General features: G+C 42.7%; 1 protein-coding gene across 28 annotated transcripts in view; it reads right to left on the reverse strand.

Annotated features, from left to right (window-relative positions):
- ADGRL3 (adhesion G protein-coupled receptor L3) overlaps positions 1-17,891 on the reverse strand; it is an 802,265-nt gene that overhangs the window by 191,209 nt on the left and 593,165 nt on the right. For 20 of the 28 annotated variants that reach the window (XM_054030154.1, XM_054030153.1, XM_054030156.1 and 17 more), the window contains 2 exons: positions 7,397-7,702; positions 4,238-4,341 (listed from right to left, as the gene is read on the reverse strand). In XM_054030154.1, coding sequence (XP_053886129.1) covers positions 4,238-4,341; positions 7,397-7,702 — 410 coding nt within the window. The remainder of the gene's footprint in view (positions 1-4,237; positions 4,342-7,396; positions 7,703-17,891) is intronic. The other 8 variants (XM_054030135.1, XM_054030127.1, XM_054030137.1 and 5 more) reach the window with 1 other exon arrangement.

The raw sequence follows: 17,891 nt of genomic DNA on the forward strand, positions 1-17,891 counted from the left end.
GAAGAAAAATAAACCTTAATGGGTGAGGCTTCTTTTCCTAAAGAAAGGCAATTCTTGTATAAAAGCCCTATCTTATACAGTGGAGTTGCATCATAGGTGCATTTATCTTACGCAATTTTAACTATACGCGCTCGCCAAAACAAAAAACAAAAAAGGGAAAAATAACAATTTAAATACTGTACCTGTAGTGTGGGCGATTCCGCCCGCCATTCCACTCAATGAGCGTTTGACTATATGTGATTTTCACCTTACGTGCTGACTTCAGAACCTAACCCCCATGTAAAATGTGACTCCCCTGTAGTCCTTATGCATGTAGAACTCCCATTGGTGTCAATAACTGAATAAGCACAAAGTAAAGATTACATATTTGGCCCTATGGAGCATGTCCCTTAACAGTGAGTATGTCTCGTCTAAGTAGCTTTCCTGCTGTCCCTGTCAGGCTGACAAAACCATGTGTTTGGTTTTGTTTTTTGTAGATCCTGTTCTTGATACATTTGGGCCCTGATTCTGATTGGGAGCTCTAGGTGTGATCACGATAGAAACATTACAAATGGGCCCAAGACTTGGAGAAGACAGAAACGGGAGCACAGAAAGATGGACAGTGTTTTCGCCGACCTCATCCAAACAGCCGGTGGTGGAGGGGAAAGAGGGAGGGAAGCTGAGGAGGGAGAGATGGCTGAGCAGAGGGAACTCATTTTTCTCGCTCTGTTAACAAATTCCTACCACACACAAATCCCTGCCCTGCCCCCCAGTCCCTGCCCAATCTCCCTTGCTCAGAGACGTGCCTCTTTCTTGCATAGGTCACCTCAGGCTTCTGCAATGGTGTCACTGTTAAGGTGACACACAAATCTTTGTCTGTCTTTGTATTTGGTATACAGTAATGTGAACAAGCAAGCTGTGTACCCTGGATATATATATATATATATATGTGTGTGTGTGTGTGTGGGGGGGGGTTAATTGTATTTAAATGTATTTTATTTATTCATTTTTTCGTTTCCTGCTTGTTTACTTTCCGCTCCTATCTAAGAGAAATGGCCCGGAATATTCTGATGCAAAGGAGGCTGTTTTTTCACACGGCTAGAAGATGAGATAAGGAGACAGTTGTTCTCCCAGGCAGCACCCACAACTAAAACGGCCGCCGGGACATCTTCAGAGAAATCACACACTGGGCGGAAAGGCTGTGACTGATGAAAGCAAGCGGTAAAACAAACAGCGTCAGGCTGATAACATGACCTCAAAATCAGGACAATGCAACGGATCCAAAGATGACCCTTCTGCTGCTTCTTACTACATGTAGCAGTGCATAACTCAATACATTTGGCAAGTTTATTCTCCTGCTGTGTTATGAGGGCACTGTAGGCATCTACAATAGAGTTAAAGTAAATGTCAGGAGGCCAATGAATTGCCGCGGTGGATATCCATTCCGAATCCCCATCAAGCACAATGACTGTAATGGAAGCTAATACAGGATTGTAAAACTTTTAATACTATGCTCTGTGTGGGTCAATGGCTGGTGCATAGTAAGAGCAAATGCTCCTAAAATCAGCATAAGGAGTCAGTGATGTTTTTTTATTGTGTGGGGGCCAGCCTATTTTTAGGGACACAAAATTAAGAGGCCCGATCAACTAAAGCTCTTAACGGTTTCCCTGAATGCTGTATGGGGGACTCCCACCCTCTGCCTCTATAGCCCGGATCCCAGAGACAACAGTAGGAGGAACTCTAATGGGACAGGAGCATGAGGGCCGGGAAGAGGGAGCATGCAGGCAGAGCCCATCTCTGCCAAAGGAGTATTTCTCCCAATGCTGCCACCTCCTCCAAGCAGGGCTGCCCTCCCCCACGTCTCTGGCAGGAGAGGCAGAGGGGAGAACAGAACCATGGAGATCCATCAGTGAACGTAGGAAGGTGAGCCGGCTGTGCTCCCTGTCACTGCAGCAGAGCTGGCTTCAGTTCCCGTGGCCTGCTCTTCCTCTTGCCCATATCCCTGGGCTCCTAGAAAGGAGCCCGGGCAGCAGGATGTATCACATGCAGCTGCAGCCGTGTTGGAAAGCAGGCCAGGGAAGGCCCTGGGTGGCTTCTGGAGATGAAAGGCCCCTTCTGCAGCTTTGGAGAAGTGCAGGAGAAAGCTGGCAGTGGTTCCTCCCCATCCACCCCTCACACCTAGCAACAGCCCTTCTGGATTTTACCCCTGGGATTCTCTCTCTCTCACACACACACACACCAAGGTGGCTGGGCCTTTACAGCCAGGTTAGCAGAAGAGTCCAGCAGTGCCCACTTAGACACCTAAACCAGGGCTACAGCCCTTTGGAGTCAATGGGAGTTTTTCCACTGACCTCCGTGGATTTCAGATCAGGGCCCTACATAGCTGGATTTTCAAAAGAGCTCAGCTCCCACTTAGGCACCTAATGAAAGCGCCAAGTCTTCCGAAGTGCTAAGCTCCCATGAAGAAGAATGGAGCTGCTTGGAAGCAGATGGCTTTGGGGAACCCGTCGTCAATGCTGAGGACTTTTGAAAACCCGGCCCTTAATTTTCAGCCTGTTTTGAAAGCGCCTCACAAATGAAACGGAACAACTCCACTGCCCAAATGACATCTGGGGTGTGAAATAAAATAAGCCTAATCTTGATGGGGATTTCATCAGTCCAGGTTATTATTCCCCCCCGCCCTGCACACGGCTAATGGCCCAGCCATCTTCAGCAAGCTGCAAGAGGACTCCCAGCTGCCGAGATGAATTATGACTAGCATGAGTAATATTAACCCCTCCGGGATAGGTCAGTGGGTAATAAAATAAAAACCGCACAGCTGCTAATGGCAGCAAACGCAGTCTTTATTAATCAGCAAGTCTGATCACATCGTGAGAGAGTTACCTACCCTTCTGTCCGGGCCGTGCTGCAGTAAAGTCGAGGGGCACCAGGCTCCCAATGTTTGCAGTGTGCAGAGCAGTACTAATCATTATCCTGCCATGTTTTAGGGAGGGGATACAGCTTATCTGTCATGCCACCTACGGGGGGGCGGCTGTGTTAATGGTCTGGCGGGGTTACTGAGCCTCAAGGTAGTTAAAAAAGGAGAGTGAGCGAGAGAGAGACAAAAGAGCAATGCTGTTTCCTGCAGGGTCTCCCCACACTGTTCATTTGCAAGGCCTACTCGGAAGAGCAATCCTTCAGACACGCAGCCGCACAGCTAGTTTGTCATACCAGGACACTTTTACTTAGTCATAAGGAGTGAATAAATTCACATCAATTGCTATAACAAGGATTCAGCCCGCAGACTCTGTGGTGTAAACACACATCTGGTCTCCATTTGTAATGCAATCAGCTGACAGCACCACTGAGCACCGATAACAAAAATGTTCAGTGTATTGCAGCCAAACTGGGCCTGTTCATTTCTGAGTCGGAGAGCTTTTACTGTCACATGTTAATGTACTTTTAACACTGATAAATGATGAAGAGCTACAAAACATTCATCATAGAACTTTGTCAAAAGATAGGGGGTAGATTGTTTTTATTTCCATTGGCTGATCCAATATACTCCGGTTCCTAGTTCCCTTTTCTCTGGAATGCTGGCTTTACATCCCCATTAACTATCCTCTCTGTAGTTTTCCATGCGGTGGAAAGTCTGATCAAAAGTAACAAAAGCCATTGTTTGACTGCACTGGGGGCCAGAATGTAAGCGCCAGAAACGTTCACAGGGACTAGGCTTTCATGCCTTAAGAGAAATTGAAAATAGCGAGCCAGTCTTCAATATGGAAACCCAATTGTACTGTGCAATTGTGTCATTGGGAAAGATTTCATTACAGGATTATTCTATGGTTACAAAGAACCAGAAAAATCATTAGGACACACGAGGGAAAAAGATCCCTTTCTTGATAATCTCATATTTCAACATTCTTGTATCACTTTACCCTCTCAAACTCAAGGTCTCTCCTCTCCTTTCCCTTTTCTAATTGGCTGCGTTAGTTTAAATCTTATTTTCCAATTCTCCCCATCCTCCCAGTGCTACAGGCACCAGGCCTTTAAAATTCCTGCTCCACCCCATTCTATAGCCCAAGGATGGCTTGCTTTTGTGCCAGGGCATCACAAGTTGTTGGTGTGGCCATCACATCTGTTATTATTATGTTTTGGTTTAAGCACTGTTTCCTTTGTCACCTTTGGTACCAGAGATGTCAGATAAATATGACGCAATGTAACTGACAAAACCCCAGCACACAGGCTCAATGAAGGTTCTTTGACAGTAGAACTTTACCTTCTGTGTGATGTGGTTGACCCAGGGAGAAGAGCAGTTGCTGAGGTCCGGCCCTTGTGGGTCCCAGATCCCATCAGGAGCAAGACACAGGAAAGTTGAAACACCTAAAAAGACAACACAGGACTCTATTATCTGCTAGCAAATGTGTTAATAAGCCAGGGTTTATTTTCACAGGCTTCAATCATTTCATAATGAGAGAAAGTGTAGCCAACATTTGCAACCCATGTAAGCTATGTTTTGAGGACCTCAATGGGAAGATATGTCTGGCCCACATTAATATAGTATCCGAGCACCTTACAATCTTTAATGTATTTATCCTCACAATGCCTCTGGGAAGTAGGGAAGTACCATTATCTCCATTTCACAGCTAAGGAACCGAGGCATTGACAGACTACTTGCCTTGTCCAAGGCTACACAGGGAGCCCGTGACAGAGGAGGAAAGTGAACCTGGGTCCCACAAGTCCTAGGCTACTGCCCTAACCAACAGGCAAGGCTTTCTCTTTGCTTTGCCCCCCTGTGACTCCAAAATCAGTCCCTCAGACTCACCATCCCTCTCCCCTGCCGTTTGATGAAGCTTCTGCGGCACTGTAAAGCCCTGGAACCGCATGGATGGAAACACACCAAGTTTGATAGCTACAAATACGATGCAATACGGTCCTTTTAACTCACGCTCCCCCCATCCCCACCACCACACACCTAGTGACAAAAGGGACTTTAGGGGAAATACTTCCTAAGCACTCTCCTGAAAAAAAACAGCAAAATATACCAGGAGCTTACAGACAAAGAGAAACTCAGTCTCAATGGCTCGGCAAGACATCTTTAGAAGGCAAGGAAGCAGAGATGTTAGATTAAAGAGCCTGCATCCCATAAGGTGCTCTGCACTGAAGAGCCAAACTTTTCAATAGGGAAGTAAATGAGATGTGGGGCCTGATATTACTCCCATGGAAGTCAAAGAGTGCTTTGCTGATGTCTTCAAAGGGAGCAGGAACAGGTGCACTGACAACACGTGGCAGCTTTAATGAATCATATGAATCACAGAAATTAGAGCTAGGAAAGGCCTATTGGCCGCTCTGGACCATCCTCTGCCCGTGGGGAATTTTTCCATATTCCAAAATACTTCATCCAATCTAGTTTTCTATAATTCATGCAATGGGGCAGAGAGATTCTCTACAAAGGCTATTCCACAGCCTCATAGACCTCGCTGTTAGAAGATGGCTCCTGATATTCAGCCTAACTTTTCTTTTGCTTCCTTTCTTTCCTTCATTTTATGACCAGGACTTTATAGACGATTATTTTATTCTCCCCTTGGTCGTCATACAGCTGAGCAATGGGCCTGATCCTCCAATGACCTAAACTTTGTGTATTCATTTACATCTGCATAAAGTGCCTCTAAAAGGCACCAGAAGTACTATTTTATGCCCACTCTGCACTCACTGGGTCCAATTCTCCTCTCACAAACACAGGGTTTATATCTGTTTTACTCTATTCACCTCACCTGGTGTGAAAGAAGGATCAGAAGCAGTGCACACAGATGTAAATGATGACACAAGCTGCACAGCACTGAAAAACTAAGACCCAACATGTTTTGCTCTTTTAAACTTTTCTCCACTTCTTTCAACCCTGTATTAATTTTTTGTTGCTCTTTAGTGAATTCCCGCCACCTTCCTCATATCTTATTGGCATACAGGTTCTCAAAATTGGATACTAGAACCAGTACCAGATTTACAATGACATCAGTGGAACTGTGGCACCAGGCCCATGCTCAAAAGAGGCCCTGCCTGTTCGCTCCACCTCCACTCGGCCTCTTCCCCACCTGCCGCTTCCTCCTCTAATAAGAAAATAAGAATGGCCATACTGGGTCAGACCAAAGGTCCATCTAGCCCAGTATCCTGTCTTCTGAGAGTGGCCAGTGCCACCTTGCCCCAGAGGGAATGAACAGAACAGGTAATCATCAAGTGATCTATTCCCTGTCGCTCATTCCCTCCAAAAAGGGAGAAGAGCTTTTAACCCCAGACAGGGCTTGAACCCATAGTCTCTAGTATAGCAGGCTAATGCCTTATACATTAGCCTACTGGGGATACAACCCCAGCTCCCTCTCTGAGCAAGGGAAGGGCCTTGAGGTGGAGCGTCAGCAGGGTCTGGGGCAAAGAGGCCGTGCAGGGGCGGGGCCTCAGGGCGGAGCACGGGCGGGGCCTTGGGTAGGGGTGGGGCCATGGTCCGGGTGCCAGGACCCAAAAAAGATTAATCCGTCCCTGACTAGAACTGGCTAAAAATCTCCTGAACATTTTCACCAGACAATTTTTTCTTAAACATTTTGGTCAATAAAAAATAAAAATCCAGTTGTTTGACATGTCAGAGAAAAAAATAATTTTGAACTTTTGCTTTTCAAAAAAAAAATCCCATTTTTTGGCCAGCTCTCCTGTATGTATTTGACAGGGGAATCTGACTTTCCTTCCCCCGGAACTTCAGTGGGTGCTGGAGTTGTGTGGTAGTTCTGACAAATCAGCCGCTCCCAGTTAAGTGCCTAGTTATGGATCAGGGAGCCCAACTTTATGCACCCCAGTTTGAGAATCTTGGCCACAATCTTTAAAATGGTATCAATGGAAACAGCCAAAATCCCACCATGGCACAGGATAAGACTTAGGATAAACTTCAAACAACCAAAACCTGAGCAATCAGCCCAGGCACGGCTCATCCATATACAGAATAAAGACAATAAAGTGTATTGCATAATGTACTCAACAGGGCATTTCCCTTGGGGTACCAAGGCCTGATATTGCCTCCCATTGTTTTCCCTGGGAGTTGAAGGTGTTCAGGATCTTGCAGGGAGTGGTAGGCATACTCAGGAGCTGGTCCTTCATACAGCTGGGAGTTCATCAGCTGCCTGCCACACTTCCTAAATAACCATTAGCTTATCCCACTGGTGACAGGCCATGTGGGCCGGCCTGCCAGGAGACGGTGTGTACGGTATAAATGGTAGTAGCAAGCAGATCTCTGACCAAGTCACTGAAAGAACCAGACAAACGGAGACAGAGGCACAGCATCACAGAATTAAAGGCCAGAAGGAACCACCAGATCATTGAGTCTGACTTCCTATATAATAACATCACCACCCAGCATCCAAACATGGCATGCTCAGGCCATTTCAATGGGGCTCACCTACTGTCCCCATAGGGCACGGCTGCTTTGCCATCTGTCCTTGCCGGGTCCTAAACCACATGATCTCACGGGCTTCCACAGCCTCACAGCTCTCTGCCCCTACAGCGGGGAGCTGGGAGGAGGCAGGTGGAAGGGGTGTAGTCATTTCATCGGGGACATCCACCACCAGCGAGGGCGTGCTCGTGCTCCTGTTCCTTCTGCCCACGGCTGAGGTGGTGGTGGTGCGCCCGGTGCTCGTGGCGGTGAGGAGAAGAGGGGTGCTGGTGGTGGTGCTTCCCATGCCATGCGCCCCAGATGTCGATACTTCTGAAACAAAGCAAAAGTACGTTAAAAAAAAAGGGCAATTGCTGATCTCTTTGGCTTTGAGATGTTCTAACATAGAGGACACATTAATATTTCATGATGCACTGTTTTCTCTACAAAATTAGCAAGGACCATAGGAAGCGACTGCATCAAAACTGTGTCCGAGTACCAAACAACTAATTAATTACAGCTTTGCTAAAGGTAGGCTTTCATAGTCCTTCCCAAAGCATAGCAAAGACACTCTTCTTACAGAGTGCAACTACATTACAAAACAAATAGGAGGTGTTCGGTTTCTTCCAATCAAACATTAACTCCTTATGAATCCGTCTGCTGCTGACTACTGTAGGCCAGGGTGCTATATAAATAGGCTTGGACGAATTTGATTTTTATTACTAAATCTCAGCCAATGTCGACTTCACCTACATACACAAACCGATGAAAAAAATACGTCCATTGATAATAGTTACAATGTATAGATAGGTAAAATAAGATAAATGCCGCTTGAGAACTTCTTAGTGTCAAAAATCCAGAGATTTACACTTTTGAATGAGGCTCATTACAAATGGACTAGCAAATGAACAGTAAAAACAGGCATGATCTGTTGATTTAAAATATTTACTTTGAATATTTTGACATGTGAGGTTGACAATTTGTGTTTTAATGGTTCACAAAGCTTTAACTTTTTGAATCTCAAATCTACTGGCTAAATAATTGTCAGACCTTCCCCCACCCCAAAGCCATGGATATTTAAATAGATAAAATGGGGAATGCTTAAAACCTATAATTTTGCACAACTGAAAACGTAAATTGATAGAAATCTAAAATGATTCTTACAAATAAACATCAATATGATCTATCAAAATGATCAAGAACTAAAAATTGAATTCTACCACGCCTCCGTAGAAGTATCTAAAATGACAACAGAATAGAGTAGATCTTCCCAAAGTGGTATTAACTGATGGATGGCTAACTGTGGCTGAACTAGAAAAGCCTTCACCAGGAACTGCTACTCAAAGAGATTCCCAGCGCCCCGCTCAATGTCAGCCCTAGTGCAGAACTGCACTAATGACTACCACCAATGACGGAGTGAAACATCCTTCATGTCTACATCACCCTCTTGCAGTGCCTGACAACAGTCCTGTCTTGTGCGGAGTCATTCCAGCCACAAGCGCACATCCAGGGATTAGCCCAGAGGTGGTTTATGGAACTAATTCATTTACATTCCGTAACAACTCCCGTGCTAATGCCTGATCCTACCAGTAATACCGGCGCCCTCACAACGTAGCATGTATGGTGGCTTTAAAGGAACACCTCACAGAAGGCACATTCCTTGATGGTTTAATCATTAAAAGGATGTGCCATTACAACTGTTACTGACAAGAGGGGCCCAGCAGCAATGAGAGGTTAACTAATTTAAAACAACATTAACCTGCTCTGTGTTGCATAATTGCTCTGCTAAGTATTGTGTACGAAAATATGGAGAGACAGTCCCCTTGTAATTACATTATTTTGCCGGCTATTTAGACCCACATATTGTCACTGATTAGGACTTCCGAAAAGCTGACCAAATAGAGCACTCGTATTAGGTTCTTCATTACAATTTGCACTTCAGGCTGAGACAGAGCTGTGGGGCCTGGCTCCCTACTGCTTTGTATCTTGTGCATTCATTTAAAGTGCCACCATTCCAATGAGTACACAATGCACAAGGGTAGAGAAGAACCGGCTTCCTCTTATCCCCACCATTGAAGGAATGGATGCCTTTTCCACCACATTTCCTCACTGAGCAGCGACATTTGTGCCCCACCCCATGACAGTATATCATACACTTCTGCTAGAAGACTGAGGCCGCCTGCTTTTTCGCTTGGTGTAACATTTTGCTCCTCTCTTGCAACTAGGGCTTGATGAAGTGACCAGTTTGGGGAGGAACAAGAGGCCCACAAGCCCAGTTTCACAACACCATTTAACTACACAACACCATTTAAAGATATGTTGGCTTTTGCTCCATAAAAGCAAATATACCCCTTGAGGCCCTGGAGACAATCACTTTACTTAGTCCAGCCGTGAGTGCAGGGGACTGGACTAGATGACCTCTTGAGGTCCCTTTCTGGTCTTATATTTCTATGAGTCTATGAATGTAGTGTCTGAGCACCTCATCATTGTTAATGTATTGATCCTCACAGCACCCTGCATGGTAGGGACAGGCAATCCTCCCCATTACACAGGTGGAAAACAATCTCTCTCTTCTATATTGAGCACTATGACTAGCTAGCTAAACATCTTGGCTGAATCTTAAGTTTTTATTGGGGAGATTTTTATAGGATTCCATTATCAATTTCTTGCTGTTTACATTTTTTTAAAAAAATCACTGTTTCTGTGATCACATTATTAGTTCAATGTACTTGTTTTATGGCTTTCCTCAATGACAATCACATTGGGCCCAACCCTGCGAGCTCTTCATCCAGCATCAGTTGCATGTGTTTCGCACCTTTGGGGGATCAGGCCCTTTATTATTAACCTCCTGACCCTAACTTGCCAGCATTAAACACTGTGGTCTATACGTGTGCATACAAGACCTGGGTTTGTCAGGAGGCGGCTTTGAAAATCAGGGAAGTGTAATCCACCACAGGGCTGCTGATCATATTTTCCAGCATGTTCACACTGACTCACTTTCACCCTGTGTTCTGGGTTTGAATGAATCTCAAAACAAGGCAAAGCAAAACTTCACAGAAATCACCAGGTTTCCCCTTGTTTCTGTTCAAAGCTGCACTAAAACACCAGGCTACATATGCTCTCCATCTGAAATTACCGCTGGCTAAAAGGTTCTTGTGAACTTCAGCAAATATGGCCCAGTCAAATTTCACCTGCTTTTACTTTACAATAGGATAGATGAAGAAAGAAAGAAAGAAAGAAAGAAAGAAAGAAAGAAAGAAAGAAAGAAAGAAAGAAAGAAAGAAAGAAAGAAAGAAAGAAAGAAAATTGCCATTAGGATGTTTCCAGTTGCCTTAGGTAACTACACATTACCTTTAATTTGCCGAATAACATATACTAAGTAGTGTGAATATAGAGATGGTCATGTCTATATTAGTTAAGGCACCTAAGGCAAAACTGACCTGTAGTTATGAGTGACCACTCAATTTTTACAAACATTTCTGAGTGTAGGTGTAAAAGACAAATTGTTTTTCAAGCAGTCATTGGAGAACAATACCAGAATTAATGCCTATGTATACATGGCCAACATTTTCATTCATGGGTGTCAAAAATTAGGGGGTAAGTCCATATTCAGGCAACTCAATAAGTGACCTAGTTTTCAAAGTGATGAGTGGTCAGCAGCTCCCATTGACTTGAACAGAAATCTCGAGGGGGTTGAAATTTTGAGCCTGCCTTTTAGCAATAGTTATTGTGAATCTTGGACTATATTGTTTTTAGGTTGCAGCTCCGGAAGGTTTATTTGATCAGCTATGCATGGGGAATTTACAAATATGTTCCCATAGTCATAAAATGGCAGTTATTTTATCTGCCTAGACCCCTGGGCATTGATGCAAGAACCAGTTTCAAGGGTATTTTTCTCTTTCTTGTGTGTTTGTGTGTGTGTGTGTGTGCGCGCTTGTCTGTTACCTTTACAAATAAATAAATAAAAACAATCTCAGCACTGAATTCAGCTTCACATCATGCAAAGGACAAATGATAAGAAAGGATAAAACAACTGGTTTGAAGTCACCTAACAGAATTAGATGGATGGGATACTACTGAATTCAGTTCAAAGGTCTAATTATTGAACAAGTCACCGTGATAATGAGTTCCAAAAGACAAGCTTGCCATACTAATAGCAGTGAGTTTTATAGAACACAGAAAGCTCCCACAGTAGATTTCACTCACACATCCATGTACTTTAAAACCAACTTAATTGTTTAGTTGGAAAAGAATGTGAGATTGGAATCATTTACATATAAATAACTCTTAAATCCCAGTAAAACCATGAATAGACTGCAACTTGTGAAAAATTACTTGAAGTTCTGCAGTACAGAATATAGATGAGATACTCAGATTTATCCACACTGCCAAGAAACGGTAAATTTTAAACTTGGAGAAAATCAGTGTTGCATGGGGCTATTTTAATAGAAGACACTACTTCATAATACAATGTTTTCTTACAGAGGAGCAGTAACCTTTAAAAATCATTAAACTTATTATAACTAGAAATGCATATTTATGGTTATTTTATTTTTACGGCTTGTTTTATTATGCTTTGCCATTTTGTGAGTTGAAGGTTAGATTTAGAGTAAATTTAGCTTTCTATAAGAAGCTTGAGATGCAGAACATTTGTGAGACGCTACACTTGGATTCTATGGAGCATCGTTCCGGCGCTAAACGTAATCCATAGAGCTGCTGGGAAAATCTGAGCCCTGGTTTAGGCAACTGTCCCTTCCCCAGATAACCCAAAGCAATACTTGATTTTTTCTCCCCATGTCCTATACATATACAGAACGTCTACATCAATAATATAAAACTAGCTTTTCCAGACATGCTCAGACTAGCGTGACAGCTACAAAAGGGCATTTCTAAGGTCCACAGCAGGATAGCTGCAACTCACTAGGAAATATATAGACCTATCTAATGGGCTGACTGTATGAGGAAAAGATATGACCCATCTTCCTTGCTCTTTCTATTTCTCAAATTTCACACGGAGTTCAAACCTCAAGGTCCATGCTCAGGCAAAACTCCCATTAGGCTCGGTGGGAATTTTGCCAGAGTGAAGACCAGGTAAGAACTATGCTCAAAACAAGCAGTGTTTTCAAGCCTGTGGAATAACCATGTCCTTTATTTTTTACTTCAGCTGTATTCAGTTGGGCTAAGATCACTGTGTGGGTTCCTGACACAGGAAGAATCCCACATGTCATCTCAGACTTGGTTATTCACTCCTTTGTGGCATTGTCAGACACCGGGCTGTGTTCACCAATGGCCGTACACTAGACTCACAGACATTAAGACCAGAAGGGACCATCATGATCATCTAGCCTGGCCTCTTGCACATTGCAGGCCACAGAACCTCACTCGCTCACTCCTGCAATAGATCCATACCCTCTGGCTGAGCGACTGACGTCCTCACATCTTGATTTAAAAACTGCAAGAATAATCTTTTTATAAAATGCTTTGACTCTAGGCAAGAGTGCCTGTAATTACCAGAACTTCATTTGCCCAGGTATTCTTTTAGGGTGTCTAAGCATCAACAACTTATCTAAGGACATGGTGGATTTTCCATCTCTTGAAGCCTTCAAATCATCTCTCAAACTGGGGGTCCCGACCCAAAAGCGGGTCACAAGGCTATTGTCCGGGGGTCGCGAGATCACAAAAATATTGCTGGGAGGAAGAGGGAGCTGGAGGGGGAGCGGAGATACAGCAGCTGCCTCTCTCTGGCCACCCAGTTCTGAAGGCAGTACTGCCACCAGCAGCAGTGCAGAAGTAAGGATGGCGATATCTATGAGTATCAACACTAATTTGGTATCACTTTTTTGGGGGGGAGGAGGGTCGTCACTGCTTGAAATATTTTCAAAGGGGGTCCCAGCAAACAAGTTAAATCAAGGCTGGATATCTTTCTGGAAAGAGGTGACGTAGAAATTGCAGGATGAAGTTCTATGCCCCGTGTTAGGGAGGATGTCAGACTAGATGGTCATCAAGATCCCTTTTGACCTTAAAACCTATGAATCTGTGAATCTAAAGGTTTGTTCCAGTATAAACACACACAAAGAGCCAGTGCTTCCTCATTTCAGTGGCAGGAGAGGCAGTGCTTGCAGTTTCACAAAGGATGTCCAGCTAGGGTGACCAGACAGCAAATGTGAAAAATTGGGACAGGGGTGGGGGGGGTAATAGGATCCTATATAAGAAAAAGACCCAACAATCGGGACTGTCCCTATAAAATTGGGACATCTGGTCACCCTATCCAGCTAAACTAAGTGATTCTATAAGGCTTTACAGCAAGCTTGGAGAAAGCATGACATTCAAACAGATGTTGAGGCCCCCAAAACCATGCATGTTCATCAGTTTGGATGCTGTGAACAGGTCTCCCACTGAAAACACTGAAACAACTATTTAGAATGAAATTGAACAGTTCAACATCCATTGAAATTTAGAGCAATCAAGTTATTTTCTCATACAAATCTTCTGTGTCTGCATTCACAATTATTTACGTGTTAAGAAAACACAGCATTGCCGGTTTGTGAAAGAATGTTAGAAACTCAAAACCTAAAGGTCTTTCTCTGCTGATTTTGTCCTTTTTCTATATGATAAATATTTATTTTGCTTAGAGCATTTCATTCCTTTCCTTTCTTTGTCTATCAAACAATTGAACAAGATATATTGACATGCTTAATAGGAAGGTTTACATACCTCTTGAAAGAAAAAAAAACATTCTGGTTTAAAACATTTAAACAAATCAAAACAGCTGTTTTTCTCTCTTCCACTGTCTTGTAAATCTTCCTTGAGTGAATTAGTTTCCTATTGGCATCGTCCAACACTTGTCACTGCATTTGTTTTAATCTTAGTAGAAACAATATTTTTAATTGAAAAACCAATCCTGTTTCTGTTTCTTTCTTTATGGATTTGATCCAAACTCCACTGAAATCAATGGCAAGATTCTCAGCAACTTCAGTAAGCTTTGGGTCAAGCCTTGCATATGTACCAGCATTATTAACAATGATATGAGCAAATATCTTGGAATATGACTTGTTGATTAACCACTTGAGTGAAATATTCTCTTTGGTACATGAGGCGAAGAGCAGCACCGTCCTGTGCTGTCCCAGGTAATGTGTACATGTGTCTAGCTAGCTATATATCTCTGTAGCCATTTGCATACTGGCTCCTGTATTCTACTGCCACAGACTAGCTATGGCACAGGGAAGCAGCAAAAACAGATTACCCTCCATTTCAATAAACAGAATTAACTGTATAGAACAGGAATAATTACTTGTGTTTACTAAAAAGGAAGGCCAAGTGTCTCTCATATCAAACCTATGGATTGGTCTCCATCATACAAGGGCTCTCTTGCCAATCATGGATAAATCTGAACCAGGGACGTATAGGAACACAAGAGTACAATATAATTCTCTTGGACTCTTTCAGTAGCCGGGGCGATGGGATTGTGTCTCAATAGTCTGCTCAGGGTCTTCTATAACTGAACTCTTTGGAAATATGGACCCAAACCAAGCCAAGCCAACTTGAAAGACATTCTTTAAGACAAGCAGTTCTTCCATCTCTGCCATAACATCTAAGATGAGTGGGCAGTCACTGGAACAAGCTGATTGGGAGGTTGGTCCAAACATTCACAAGCATTTTGACAAACATGGAAAGAGGTTCACATGGATCCAGACCAAATTTTAGGTGACTTATGAATGCAGGACAGGATTTATTGCTGCAAACTCGATAGTTTTACCTGGATTCAATCTGAAGCCAGTTAAAACATTGTGATTTATCCAAACATCAATTTGAACTTTTTAAATTAATTTGAAAAACAGAATGACCATAAAATTCAAGGGGGGTGAAACCTAAAAGAGGCTGTGCTCTACTGCAAGATGCTAGCCTCCTTCTCTACCACTAAACCACATTGCCTCAATGAGTTGATTAATCATATTCCAAGCACTAAGCATTTGGAACCAGACGGTCCAAACAGCTCAGCATTACAGCTGGTCACATTTTTTCCCATCAAAACTGTTTCTCAATGGAAATGTAGCTTCTTGACTAAAGTAAACTTTACTCACAAGAATTCTGTCTTCCATGGAAAATTTTGAGTTGTTGTCAAAAACCTTCTGGCCAAATACTGAAAACATTCTCGTTTGGGCTGAATTTCCCCGTCCCCCCTCCGCCCCCCCAATAAAAAGGTGAACATTTTCTGTGGGAATAATACCCATTTTCCAATCCGCACTATTCAACACCCAGCTGCTCTCTTATTGGGCCCATTACATTTTTATTTGGGAAATAAATGTTCAGTCTCATTCCAAAATACCTGCCACCTTTGATCTTTTTCAAAAAGTCAGAGGACCTGACATCTCAGTTTAAAATGTAAGCCTGTAGAGAGCCATTCGAAAAAGACGTGTTTCCTGGCCCAACGATGGGGCTACAGCAACCAGATTTAAATATTAACTACTGCACATTACATTTAACAAAGGGAAATGTTAAGAATTTCCCCGGCTTTGGCACCAGGTAGTTAGGAAAGTGCTATATCATATCATCACCCTTCTCAGCTTCTATTGGGCCATGACTAGATAAAGACCTTACCCAGAGTCTTACCTGTTCTCTCTTATTCAATGCCCAGGATGTCTCTGTGAATCTCTCTCACTCTCCAGAAGCCTTTCTAATAAGAACATTCATCACAAGCTTTTACTCTCACCTTCTGCAATTTGTTCTGAAGATTTGGACAGAAATTAAAACTGGGCCATCATTTATAGTACAGGGGAAGGTAGTGTCTCTTCACAATCGTGTTGTTTTTAGAAATGCAGATTAACTATGGAGCCCTAGTAAACAGGGAAACATTACAGAAGAGCTGATCCAATAGACAGTGCATCAGGATTTATTGTGAATGGACTCATCTAACAGATCTGAGAGGTCAGTCAAAGAGCTATTTTTAGGCGATTTAGCTTTAAATCACTCCATTTATGTGCAAATACTGTCGTATGTGGCTGCATTATTTTGAATTAATATATTTTAAAATATCAGATCTGCCTTTCTTATGTCACATGTTATTTCAAAAAGGAAGATCATATTCCCTCCCCCTTCCCCCCGGGGTACAACAGCTGCATATTATTCAGTAAAGTATGTAGGGAACGTCTAACCTCCTAAACAATCTATGTTCCCCAGTGTGATTCACATCCATCAGAGCCTTGGTTGCAGATCTGATACGTTGTCTTCCAACTTAGCCGTATGGAGTGGAAATCCATCAACCTCACTCAATATATGTTCCATTCTATATGCATCCGAAGAAGTGGGCTGTAGTCCACGAAAGCTTATGCTCTAATAAATTTGTTAGTCTCTAAGGTGCCACAAGTACTCCTGTTCTTTTTGCAGATACAGACTAACACGGCTGCTACTCTGAAACCTGTCTTCCAACTTGCATACCTCAAACTCCATTAAAGAGAAAACCAGCAGGAATTCCCTAATATCTCATCGCTGTAGAAATCATTTTTGATTTCAGCAACAGATACTGTCAGTTTTTCATTCTAGCCACTTAAGCGGACGCGCGCACACACAAATAGCTTGAATAGATTTACTGCAGGTCAAGATTTTCGGGGGAGGTTCTTGTTGTTTTTTAATTACACTAACTATACTGCACCCACAAGGGGAAACGTGGCTTTTAGTTTCTTGAGAGAAAAAGCAAATGTAAAAAAATATTGAATGTAGAAAATTATTTTTTCTTGGCTGTTTTGGAAAGCAATCCATGGAATTTTCATTCAGTTACTGTAATTTTATTGCATTTTATCTATTTTTTTTTGTATTTTCCTCTGTATTTTGAATTGCATACTTTATATCTAGTCAGTGACACAAAATCTTTTTTTTTCTGCCATTCGACAGCAGTAGTCTGTGTCTGGATTTGCTGCCTTTCAGCCTATGGAAACACGACTGAGTGCCACAAAATTGAAGGGTTATGACCAAGTGGCTTTAGGGGATGATAGTGACTGACCTAATCAATGCAGCTGAAGCCCACAGTGAGTCCGCCCATTAGCCAAAGATCTCAGCGACAGAATGTCCCCTTGCACTTTGACTCCTGGCTACCATATTTGCTTTTTCAATGCAGGATATAAATATAACTTTACCGAAAAATAACTATTTTTTGAACTTCTCTTCTTATCCTTGTGCGTAAAGTCTTTGATCGGGATGTATTCAATGAAATGGGCTATTGCCCACTGCGAAATGTCTTGGGATCTTTTAAACATATAATAATTTAAACATGGAATGGCTGGATGGTTGCTTTTCAATTTGCGAAATGGCTCAAAGTCTGTAAATAAAACGGAATTGGATGGCTTTCAAAAGCACAGATTATGTTTTTCAATTCTCAGTGACTCAATGCTTCCAAGATGCACTCCAGCAAATCTCATATTAATATTTAAAAACTGATTGTGTTGTGCTTACACTTGAGAAAGAGAGCAGGCACAACAAAACAAAACAAAAAAAATTACATTGGAACTACAGAGATGTAGCTTCAAAC

The sequence above is a fragment of the Malaclemys terrapin genome, chromosome 5 (genome assembly GCF_027887155.1).
Source record: "Malaclemys terrapin pileata isolate rMalTer1 chromosome 5, rMalTer1.hap1, whole genome shotgun sequence".
Taxonomy (NCBI): domain Eukaryota; kingdom Metazoa; phylum Chordata; order Testudines; family Emydidae; genus Malaclemys; species Malaclemys terrapin.